Genomic DNA, 12592 nt, shown 5'->3' on the forward strand with positions numbered 1-12592 from the left:
TTTGGTGTGAAGGTTGGTTGTCTTATGGTGGTGTCGAAAATCGCATTTGTTTTCATTCGAAACTTCAGATGTGAAGTTATGCGGCGTAAAGCAACCAACAATCAATCAATCAATCAGATGTGAACTTAGATATAGATTGTTGAAAGTTATTAAAGAAATCTAGAAAATCTTGTAGATATTCTGCAGTATATCTAGATAAATAAGGAGAGATATGAGACAACTATCCACCACAGTTCAAGGGAAGTGGATGTAAGCAATCATGTTCCATCATACTGCCTTCATCAATGCGAAACTCTTATAACATATTGTCTGCTATTCAAGTCACCCGACGACGCGGAGCGACAGATTGAACTATTTCAGAGGTCAAAGACTCATTTCCTTAGATTTCACAAATAACGAATTATCAAATAATGAAGGGGAATATTTGTGAACAGTATGTCCGTCTTTTTCTTTATTTTTAGTACAATTTATGAATAGTATAAAATAAATTGCCTAAATTTAAAATTGAAAAAACTGTCAACGAAACTTTAAAAAATATATAAATTGAAATACATCTGAACTTTTAGGTAGTTGTAGTAGCAGGGAAACCTACCATATTTTAAAGGTATTAGTTTGACCTTTTGTACAAGTAGCATAAATCTATAAAAATAAGAGAATCTGAAGCACTAGTATGTATCAAATAGTTTTGCTTTATACGTTTTCAAGACAAAACAGTCAACACAAACGCGCGTGAACATTAAAATGTGCGCCCGACTTTCTCTTTTCGTCTAAAATTATTACAAATTTTGGTGATTGTTTTTCCCAAGCAAAATGTTGATGGCGGGGGGGGGAGACGTTCAAATTAATGCTTTCAAAAGATGGACATGTTATATTTCTGTTAAATTGTTGAATTATGCTAGTTTAAATTATAGATCTAAACTTTTTTGCACCTTAATATTTTTTTTTCGTTGATTTAGAGTATGACTTGGCTAGTCACCATAAAAGCTATCAAACCAAAAACAAATTGAATTCAAATGACTTGCATATCAGTAAAGGTATTTCTAAACATTAATTTTTCTTCTCTTCTTTGATAGGGAAAGTACAGGGACATTACAACTTTAAATGGGAACCACCGTGGAAGAATCTCAATATCACTATAGGTCTTCCAAATGGCCACACTTCGAAACATACATCGTTTTTGCTGGTGCCAATCAAAATGCAGTTTTTAATGAAACACAGTTTGTCTAAAATCCAACAGATCATTCATAGCACTAAGTGTTGTCAAGTTGACAGCATTAATTCCTGCAAAGAACACCTCGAAATTAAAGTAAATTCGTCAGCAGCCGATGAAATCTTTAATGAAGTAGAGAATTACTTAGTAAACGAGGTTGATGAAATTCTACTGAAACCGATTCAGAGATTTCCGTATACATCAAAACTGGCTGAGGAATACTTCAAAAAGGGCTTAAAGGAAAGAAGTATAGACATGCTGCGCGATGATTCAAAGATCTATATTGTTGGACACTCAGAACAAAAAGATTACATAAATAAAGGCATCCATGAGATCAACCGTGTTACTGTCACAAAGATAGTGAAAATTGATGAAAAATGGAAAATAGAAGCTATCAAAGCATTTGCTTTTATTGACAAATTAACTGGAACATTTCCCGATATATTGGCCCGCATCCAACCAGGTCAAAGCAGTATTTTCTTACAAGGAAAGGATGTCACGATTGAAAAAGCAGAAAATGAGATGAAAAAATTATTGTCAGATTTATTCAATCAGAATATTCAGCTTGATCCCCTTGTTCTTCAGCTATTAACTTGCAAACAGGCTTCTGAAATTCTTACCTGTATTCTTGAAAAAGACCGGATTCAAGTGGTATGGACAATTGACAAAACTCAACTTTGCTTTCTCAGTAAATTTATTATAAATGTCGATGTGTTAAAATCTATCCTTCATGAACACTTTTTGACCGCCGGATTTTCGAACTCATCTCAACAGAGCAGCTCATTTTGTCTTAGTAACGCCTTTCTAGAAATAACAAAAATGAACGAAGACAAACTGTTGGTTTTTGAAAAAACTAGATCTGGAATCAACATTGCAGCCACAAAACAAATTATTCTTGAGCTCCTTCATCGGGAAAAGATGTTCTATACAGACTCAAGAAATACTAGAGGAGTACAAGGCATGTATTTATTAACATTTTTTTCTTAATTTACTAACACGACAGTTGGTTTTTTATTAATTCAAATTCTGATTTAATTCGTTCTTCAAAATAAAATTGTAAACGTGACTGATAAGGACATGTTTTACATGTTGGAACACAAATACTTTGCCTAGTATGACATTTATCTCGACAGTAAACAAATTTTGAACTGAAACAGTCACATTGATCTGAACAGCTCTTTACATACAGAGAAATTCTTGATGAAGTCTTGCCCCCAAGGGTGACAGGGGAATAGAAATATGGTCATTTGGTCTTCTCCCGACCGGCAGTAAAACGCTTGCCGCAGTGGGGACGTTAAATCCGATGCCTCGTGAAAAGAGAGTGCCGCGCTCTTTGCACGTTTATAACCCTTGGAACAAATCTTTGAGGGGTCCGTAGGGTGACCTGTTGCAAGGCAAAATTTCTGTCCCTATCCAATATACCCTCATTTTCCAGTGCCAGTTCAAATTTCCCCGACCATCATCCCAGATTGCCTCTATACACCTTATCACTTATCCCGGCTGACCCGGCCGCTTGAATTTTAGACGTCAACAACAATCACTTTTCCATTGTGGCGTCAGATATTTTGTTTTATGACGTCAACATTTCACGGGAATCTGTGTGATATCAAGCAATGGCGGACAAATAGCGATAAGGTGTATTGTGACAAGACCTACCTATTGTATTTATTGTAAACTTGTTCTCGTCCTGAATATGCATGAAATATTTGCCACTGGATGTTAAGCAACCAACAATCAATCAATTATGAAGTCTTTTTTTTCCAGACTTATGCACTGCCGTTAGTGTAATACTATTTAAATAATTGCATGGCTTTTGTTCAACTAATATCAGTTCAGTCTTTGATTTGATCTAGCTGGGATCGAATTCAACCTTCTCTTTCAAGGTAGAATTAATTATGTCTTTTATATTTTTCTTTTGACAAAGCTGTTGTCTGTCTTTCTGTGGTTCTTTTCTTTAAAAAACTAAGATAATATTTTTTCAAATAACAAAAGGTATATGTAAAAAAGAACAAAGTATTTTTGTATCTTATAATGCTTATATTGGATGTTGAATTTCAATACTAGAACCGTACCATTTATTGTAACACGAAACATCTTTCCAGGAATACTATATCAAGTGACGGAAGTAATCAAATGACAATTAGACGGGCAAAGTTTTAACCAAATTCTCATCATTTTTTGGTCTTAACGGGTCACGAAACATTCTATCTGTTTTATCTCATTTGTGCTGTTCTACATATTGATATTATATATAGTAAATTAAGGCAAAATGATATAATAAATTTGCATATCAAAAGGACGCCCATGTTCTTAATGCACAACCAGCGAGTACAATGTGAATGAATGTAGACTTGAAAATCATAACTTACAAGATACATTAGTAATTGGTGACTCTTGATTCATCCTTAGTTGACGAAGTTAGTATTGAAATACAAAACATCAGTCAGGAGAATAAAGAAATAAAAAAGAAATCAGAAGGTTTGCAGGTGAGGTGCAGGGCATCAGAGGATCGATGTTACACATTAGAAAAGGAACTCCGTAGCGAAGAAGAGAAATCTAAAAGGTAAATGTTCACGATTTATATTTAAAATGTTTACAAAAAAAGGGTGAAATAGCTAATTTACATACAAGAACTTGTTTTTGGTATCATTGTTTTACTGAACAGTTGCCATTGACAGCAACATGATGGGTGCACATACCAGGCTAGATCGGATATTCGTTCCGGAGCACCTCAGATCAACCGTGGTTGTTAGTATTGCACAGGCTCTAGTTTTTTGTGTTGTTTTTTGTGTACTGTTGCTTGCCTTTTCTTTTTACTTGAGTTCGAATGTTTCTTTGTTATCTAAGTCTCTATTTGGGGATGATCCACCCTTGCCCCTACATGCTCCGCCACTTATGCCTATAGTTGTTTATCTACGATAAAGCTGTACCTATTTAGTAGATCTCTGTCTTTGAATAACAAAAAGTGCAGAAACTTTTATAACCGATATCATTTGATGTTTTTAATAATAAAAAAAAGTTTAAGTTTGATGTAGTGTATAGTCAATAAATAACCCTGATGGAGTCTCATCAACTCTAAACATGCATCATCAGTATTACAAGTTCACTTTTAGCCGAAATGTCACTATCTAAATGTCTACATCCGGAAACATAAGTCTCGTAATGGGTATGTGGTAACACTATCCTGCATTTTGGTCGTTGCTCTTGTGGAAGCATCAGTTGTCAAACACTTTAAATCACGTTCTATGTTGTTTACTATGATTTTTTTAAACGAAATTGAAGCATAAGATCAAAATGTTTACGATATGTCTGTCCGTTCATCTGACCAGTATAAAGATTGTGCTTTGGTTGAAGGTAGTTGTTATGAAGTCGTGATCACATTAATTTAAAATTATTTACTTTGATGTGAGCATTGTTAAACATGTGCCTTTGTAAAAGTATGACATCCATCTATTTTTAGGTTTATAGATATACGAAGATGTGGCATGAGTGCCAACTCTCAATCCAAATCATATTTGAAAAAAGAAAAAAACATAATAGGTCAAAGTGCGGTCTTCAAAACGGAGCCTTAGTTCACACCGAACAGTAAGCTATAAAGGGCTCCACAAATTTCTTGTGTAAAACCATACAAACGGGAAAATACAACCGTCCAATATATATAAGAACACGAAAGGCGAGGAACACTTATGAAGCACATCACTGAACAGCAGATTCCTGACTAAGGAAATGCAAACAAAGGTAGCGGTTTTTAAACGTTTTGATAGGAACGAATGTTTTCCGTGAAGTCGTTGTTCCATAAATCTAAAGTAAAGTATACTAGTGTCATATGCTGTGAAATTTTAAAAATACTTGTCAAATTAAGATATTATCCCAAAGATAGGAGTGGGCACTTAAACGTTGTTGTTTTGTTTCTTTAACCTTAGTTCTTGTTTTATAGTTTGACAAATTTTTGTTTTCTTTTTCAGATTTGCTTTAGAGAAACATGTATTAGAGGAAACAAATAGAGATATGAATTCCAAAACGACTAAACAACTGAATGAATTCAGAGATTTGTGTGATGTTCAAAACAGTAAAAGTATATCCCAACAAAACGAAATTGAAAGTCTAAAAACTACAAATGAAAAATTGGCAGATAACCTCAAGATTGTACATGATGACAAAACGAAACAAGAAGAAAAGTATAAATTGAAGATACCCAATACAGATGTAAGTGTGACTACTTTTCTGTATTGTGTTCAGAAGATAATAAGTGTTCTGATGTCTAAATATTTGAAAGATGATATCTGTAAAAACATCAATTTTAAGCTACCTCCTTACAATCAGAAACGAATACAATGAAAGTTCTAACTATGTACTGGCTTCCTAAGCTGCAGAAAACACCTTACAAGTTTAGATTTATTTCGTCTTTTAGTCATTGTTACACTTCTACACTGTCTATTCTACTTAGAAGTACAATTGGTACAATCAAACACCTGGTTATAAATTGTTCAAATGAGTAATTTGAAGATAATTGTGTAACATCACAACATGGAAAGACATACTATAAAATATCAACTGAAATAAAATACATTTGATCGGTGTCTTCTCATTTATCCAATTTTTTAAAATAAGGTATTCTCATTTAGCCAACTTTTTATTTTTGTTAATAATTGGGTTGTTTGTTTAGTAATAATAAGGTGTCTTTCTAAAATTTAACAGTAAATTTGTTCCTGTATGTTTTTATATTATTTAAATATATATATAAAATCATGAAAATAGGCTATAGTAAACTTGTTACATTTTATTTTTGATTAAAATTTAGTATATTTTGAATAAAATTTAGTACATTTTGAATAAAATTTAGTATATTTTGAATAAAACTTAGTATATTTTGAATAACATTTAGTATATTTCAAATAAAATTCAGTATACTTTGAATAATAAATAAATGTTACATCTTTTATACAGAAGAAACCCACAAATCAATAATAATTTTATATTAACATTTTATTGAGTAAATATATTGTGTTTATTACTTTTTTAGACCTGTTAACTTTTATGTGTGGTGCTGATTCAAAGTGATTACCAAATTAATCATTGTTCGTGTTCAGCATATTTGCCCATCAATGCAAAAATCTAAACATTTTTCACAACCAATCCCATATCTCCAAGTGTTAAAAATTAAAACTATGTAACAGTACTCAGCAATCTTTCCAAAACATGTGAATGAATGAATGAATGAATAAACTCTATTCTTATAAAGAATATTTAAGCTCATGGTTAGTATATATATAGCCATTGAATCCGAAATTTCATTATTGCACAAATGGCAAACGCACAAGTAAGAGTACAACTAATTCCTCATGCCAGAGGTCACTACCTAGCAGTTGCAGGCTACAGATATTGTGTTAAGACCAGAAAACAGGGAAGAGATGGAGAACTTGTATACTGGAAATGTACAGAAATGGACTGCCCTGGCACCGTCAACACCACAGATAATCTAGTTACCAGATTTCCAAGAGACCACAACCACCCACCATCACATGCTGATATCAAAGCCAAGCTATTCCTGTCACACTTATCAGAGAAAGCACGCTCCTGCCTAGACCCTTTACCAACACTCTATGACAGTGAAATAATACAGTTCCGGTGCAGGGAATGGGACGAAGACACCAGGCAGATTGTAGAAAAGATACCAACCTTTACAGCCTGTAAATCCTCACTATATCGTCAACGCAATACTGAACTACCTAGGCAGCCCGCCACCAGACAAGACATTGACTTACAAGGAGAATGGAGAGAAACTTCAACAGGTAATGATCAAATATTAATATTACAAATAAGGTGTTGTATGATTGCCAATGAGATACATTGTTTTTGTAACTCTACATCCAGACATAACATATAAGACATAGCTTTATTTAAAGTCGGTATAAGCAACATAATTTCAAACATAAGCTCTGAAAAGCTTTAAAAACCAAGACTTTTCGTTCGTTTTATGTTTTTCCTATGAATAACATAGAATTTGATTTTTTTATGATAAAATATGCAACAAAAGTACAACATGAAATATGAAAATAAATAGATAAATATTGATAATGATTATTTATAGATATTGACATTCATGATTTTGTTGCCTTAAATATTTGTAATAATTATTTTCTTTTTTATATTTTCAGGACAAGACTTTGTACTTTCAGAGGATGGTGACATCAACAAAATACTAGTTTTTGGTACTTCAGACAACCTTCGACACCTCAGCCAGGCCAATACTATGTTTGCCGATGGAACTTTTTACGCTAGTCCAGTACTTTTTAAGCAGCTTTACACAATACATGCACACATTGCAGAAGAGATGTACCCATTAATATTTGTTCCTGCCTGATAAATGTTAGACTACCTACCAACGTTTGTTTGCAATTCTTAAAGCAAGTGGAGCAGACAACAACACACCAATCAACCCAAACAGAATCTTCATGGACTTTGAATTGGCAGCACGTAATGCAGCAGAGACAGCCTTTCCCACTCCCAGTATCAAAGGCTGTTTATTCCACTTCTGCCAGCGCATCTGGAAAAAGGTACAGATTCTTTGTATGACAGAAGAATATAAGAATGATCGATTACTTCATCAACACGTACGACGAGCATCAGCACTTCCTTTGGTTCCTCCTCGCCAAGTTGAAGACGAATGGTTCTACGCACTGAATAACTATCAGACCGAAGATGCACACGTAACCAGCTTTAATGACTACGTCACAGAACAGTGGTTGAAAGAGAACCAGAACGATGGAACCACTTCTCTACCGTAGAACCAAGGACAACAAATCATTTGGAAGGCTGGCACCACAAACTCAATAACCAGTTAAACAAGGCTCATCCTAACCTGTTCCTCATCATACAGAAGCTTAGGTATACACAGGCTGCCACAGAAATTCGACTCATCCAGTACGCCGCAGGGGTAAAACGCAAGACTCGCAAGTTAAAGTACCGCAACATAGACTACAGACTGACCCAACTTAAGGAGAGACTACAGCAAGGACAGATCAACGTAAATCACTACACTGATGCAGTATCCCACCTACTTAAACTAGGATGAAGATCAAATGAACATTCCTTTAGTGTGCTATGAATATTTCTGTGCTACGTTTGTTAACCTTTTAATAAAAAAAAATGTATTATGTGTGTTTCTATAGTGGACATTTCTTTAATGCCATTATATGTTGTGTGAATCTACTGAACATTCATTTAGTCACGGTGTGCGGTTGATATTACTGTGCCAGTATTTTATAATCTTTGTTCTAGTATTGCTTTTGCTTTCTTTATATATATGTATGCATATATGTTTTGTGAATTTTGTTCTGTTCAGTCTTTGTGTAGTAAAACGTAATCAACTTATATTATGTCCTATTTGGATCATTTGGACAGAAGAACAGAAAAAAATTAACGAAGAGGATCTAATACACAAAAAAAAAGCTCCATCTCATTGACAAATCCCTTCATGAATAAAAGTGCAACTGATATTTTTCTATCCAATTCACATTTTAGTTAACGGTTAAATAACTTAAAAATACTTTCAAATGATTTACATTACATTAACTAAATTTCAGTTGCACATTTTAACATGCTATGCCAAATAATACTACAGAAAATTTAATCCCGGTATAATTTTCAGTCTTATTTTTCACCTGTCATTCAACCAAACTCTAATTGGAAAACCCTTTGTTCTTGATTACCTTTGATCTCATATATCCAACTTTTTTTTTACCTGTACTACCTATATTTTAAAAAAGTTGGATAAATGAGAATGAACCGATGGTTTCCGGATAATACCGATATAAGTCAATAGAAATCAATAAAATTTTAACACAATATTTAGAACCACTAAAGGTATGTTGGGATTGATTTTTGGGGTTATGGTCCCAACTGTTTAGGAATTAGGGGCCAAAAAAGGGGCTCAAATAAGCATTTTTGTAGTTTTCAGACAATTACTTGTGTTAAAGTGTATGAATATCTCTGAAATTATACCACAAGTTTCCATACAACAGAAAGATGGTTAAAATTGACTAAGGGGGGGGTTATGGCTCACACAATTTAGAAATTAGGGGCAAAAAAGGGGGAATAGTTTTTTTTTCTGGTTAAAGAACACATTAAGACAATTTTAAGGCAGTCTAAGGAAGATAATCAAATACCAATTAACAAAATGTAAAACAACAATGTTTGATAACCTCCCTTACACTGCTTGTAAATTATGTATTAATAAATGATGATTGTCATGAGGTGATTAGCTGTCAATATAATTTTTTTTTAAATAAATATTAATTAATAATAATTTTAGCCATGACTATCATGTCATATTATATTTTAAGACTTGTATCATTATTTAAAAGCGTATTATGGTTGCAAACTTTATCAAAATTTGAATTGAGATTATTATTTCAACTTGAGGGAATGAATATCTAGGGAAAGCGGTAGATGGACAAAAATAGGGGGTAGGTAAATAAAAACTTGTGGTAGGGGGACTATTTTTTCTCATTTCGGATTTTAGAAATTAAAAAAAAATCTTCAAGTAGTTTTTTGGAATTAATATTCAACAGGATGGTGTATTGCACAAAGGCAAAAAAAAATTTAGGGGAAGGGGCTCAATTCGCAACAGCATAGTTTATTGCACAAAAGCAAAAACTTGAATATAAATTCAAATCTTATAACCAATTTTTAAGTTCTTTGACTACAGTTATTCTGTGGCAGAAACCTCTTATGTGTCAAATATTTAATTACAATCCAAATTCAAACCTGCATCAAGCGTGAATATTGTGTTCATGTTGGCCCCAACTTTTCAGGGTTGGACATCTTCGATCGTATCCAGCTGCGCTCAGCGATGCAATTTATTTCACAATGATAACGTCAATGTCTTTTTTTGTTTTTATTTTATCATAAAGGATAATTCAAACGACGTTTATTGGTGTTTTCAAAAATGGTTTATCTATTTGTTTGTTGTTTTTTTTTTAATTACGGGCACCACCATGTGTATGACAGTTATGAAATATATAGTTCATATACGACCATGGGTACATTTCTTCAATTAAAGCTATTCCCCTTCCAATAAGAATGGGCAACAATGTTTTTGGTGAGGTTCGTTTTAATTTTAGTTGAAAGTGTTAATGTAATGTATTATAGACTGTTGTTTGTCTTTTATTCCTTTAGTATATTTCGCCTCTGTTTCTTTTGACGTCAGATCGCTATGCCCTAAAGTGTTATGGGTGTATAAATTAAAACGATAGAATGTTTCCATACTTATCTTAAATTAAGTATACATTGTTACATCTTGTATATGTTCAAAAATATAAAAATTATAGCTCAACGCGCATTTTGTCAAGCAAGGTTGTGACAAAAAAGGCACATTGTGTATGGATTTTACAGGAAAAAACATCATTATGTGATTAGAAATTTAAATTAATCATAGAATTGTAATATAGAATACGAGACGATACCATTCAGAAAAATCTTTGAGAATATTAAAAAAAAGATATGATCACCGTACGTTTTTTTTCAGTCTAAAATACAAAATAGCAAAAGTTTTTGTAGATTTCTTCAGAAAATGCATTATTCTAGAGTTACCTCCCCTTAAAATGTCTTTTTAAAAACTTTTGAAATCAAAGCAAAAATAATCTATGCTTGTAACAATTTTAATATTTATAAGTTATAATATTATAAATTTGTATTCAAAATGAAAATTCACATTAGTTATCTGCATTGCTCATCAAATTTTGCTAACTTGATTGAAAATCTGGTTCTGTTTTTACAATCCAAGATAATGAAAGACATCTCTACCACTGTATTTTGACAGCAAAGCACTTTCATTAAAACTGTGGTTCTTTAATATAGATAAATAAAAGAATAAAGATAAAAAAAAAAAAAAAAAAAAAAAAAAAAAAAAAAAAAACTTTGGTTCTTTAATATAAATATAAAAAAAAACTGTAGTTCTTTGACATTATGATTTTCTTCTCTGTGTTCGATTCATTATTTCAGTTCCCGTTTTATTTAAGAATTGAATGCTTCTTTTTGTAACTTCATTGGGCTGTAAAAACGTTGACCGAAGTACATTTTGTATGAAGCGCGGAAGCGCTTCATTCTAAAAATGTGCGCACGGTCAACGCTTTTACAACCCTATGAAGCTACAAAAAGAAGCATTCAATACTTATAATTACATTTTTTAGCTATGATCATGAAAACACGTATTCTATATTTTTTTTATTTAATTCACCTGTGCACTTTTTTGTGGGACCACGTGTTATCATGAATGAAAAGTTTTATTGAGTAATGCAATTGTTTAAGGAACAACACGTGTTGTGCTGTTAGCCAATCAGAATAAAGTATTATAATGAAACATACATCTAATGTTATTATTATACCGTAAGGACACAAGTAACTTTTCAAAATAGTTTAGTACTTTTTTAATATCATCATATCTCTCCACTAATCACTCATTGATTTTTATTGTGTATATATGTTTTAGGCTGCGGTTAATATTCAGGCGAAGTTAAATATATCTGGAAATGTGTTCTTGGTAGAAAGTAAACAAAGAATAAGAAATTTAAAAAGGCAGTCTGGATTAGATGTGTATACGGAAGATGATGGAACAATCACACTTGTGGGGAATTTACGTTCAATCAGTTTGTCGCTAGACAAACTTTTGCAATGGACAAATGAAACACCAGATGTAAAGTTGGCGGCTGAGAGGCAACACATCCGTGATCTAAATTCATCCAGTCAAAAAAGATCGCTTGAAAAAGGTGGAAAAAGCAATAATGTGTCGGGTGCAAGCGGAGGTTGTCAATATCCTGGACACATGATGTATCCAAATATATTTACTGAAAGTGGAAATATGATTGACGAACAAAACATGCAGTCGAAAGAACCTATCTCATCACCGCTTGATTCTTTCAAAGACTTGAAATATTTTCCAGCCGTAGATGATGATTCTCTCATGATGACAACTACAGAGGGGATCAAAGTATATGTGTACCAAGGCAACTTATGTTATCTTAATGTTCGAGGTATCGTCAGTTCTTCTAATGAATACATGAATCATTCCTCTGGCCTACTCTCTGTAATAGAAAAGGAAGCCGGTGAGAAAATGATAAATGAATGTCAAGGCTATCTTGAGAACAATACCAAACTTTTCCAAGGGAAAGTGTGTGTTACTACTCCCGGAAATTTAAAACACTATACTTGTATACTACATGCGTGTGCACCTGTTTGGGCTAACAGAAAGGATACTGATTCGTATATTGAAGGACTTATGACTGTAATACGCAATGCAATAATTTCAGCTAATGACATCAAGTTAAGATCAATTGCAATTCCTGCCATAGGTTCAGGTAATATTTCATTTGTTACCAATTT

At 32.9% G+C, this 12592-nt stretch overlaps 1 protein-coding gene across 1 annotated transcript in view; it reads left to right on the plus strand.

Annotated features, from left to right (window-relative positions):
• LOC139525409 (uncharacterized) overlaps nt 1-12592 on the plus strand; it is a 52965-nt gene that overhangs the window by 20094 nt on the left and 20279 nt on the right. Inside the window, exons 3-6 of the mRNA XM_071320730.1 lie at nt 1074-2168; nt 3620-3773; nt 5176-5416; nt 11703-12567. Coding sequence (XP_071176831.1) covers nt 1074-2168; nt 3620-3773; nt 5176-5416; nt 11703-12567 — 2355 coding nt within the window. The remainder of the gene's footprint in view (nt 1-1073; nt 2169-3619; nt 3774-5175; nt 5417-11702; nt 12568-12592) is intronic.

This window comes from Mytilus edulis, chromosome 5 (assembly GCF_963676685.1).
Source record: "Mytilus edulis chromosome 5, xbMytEdul2.2, whole genome shotgun sequence".
Taxonomy (NCBI): domain Eukaryota; kingdom Metazoa; phylum Mollusca; class Bivalvia; order Mytilida; family Mytilidae; genus Mytilus; species Mytilus edulis.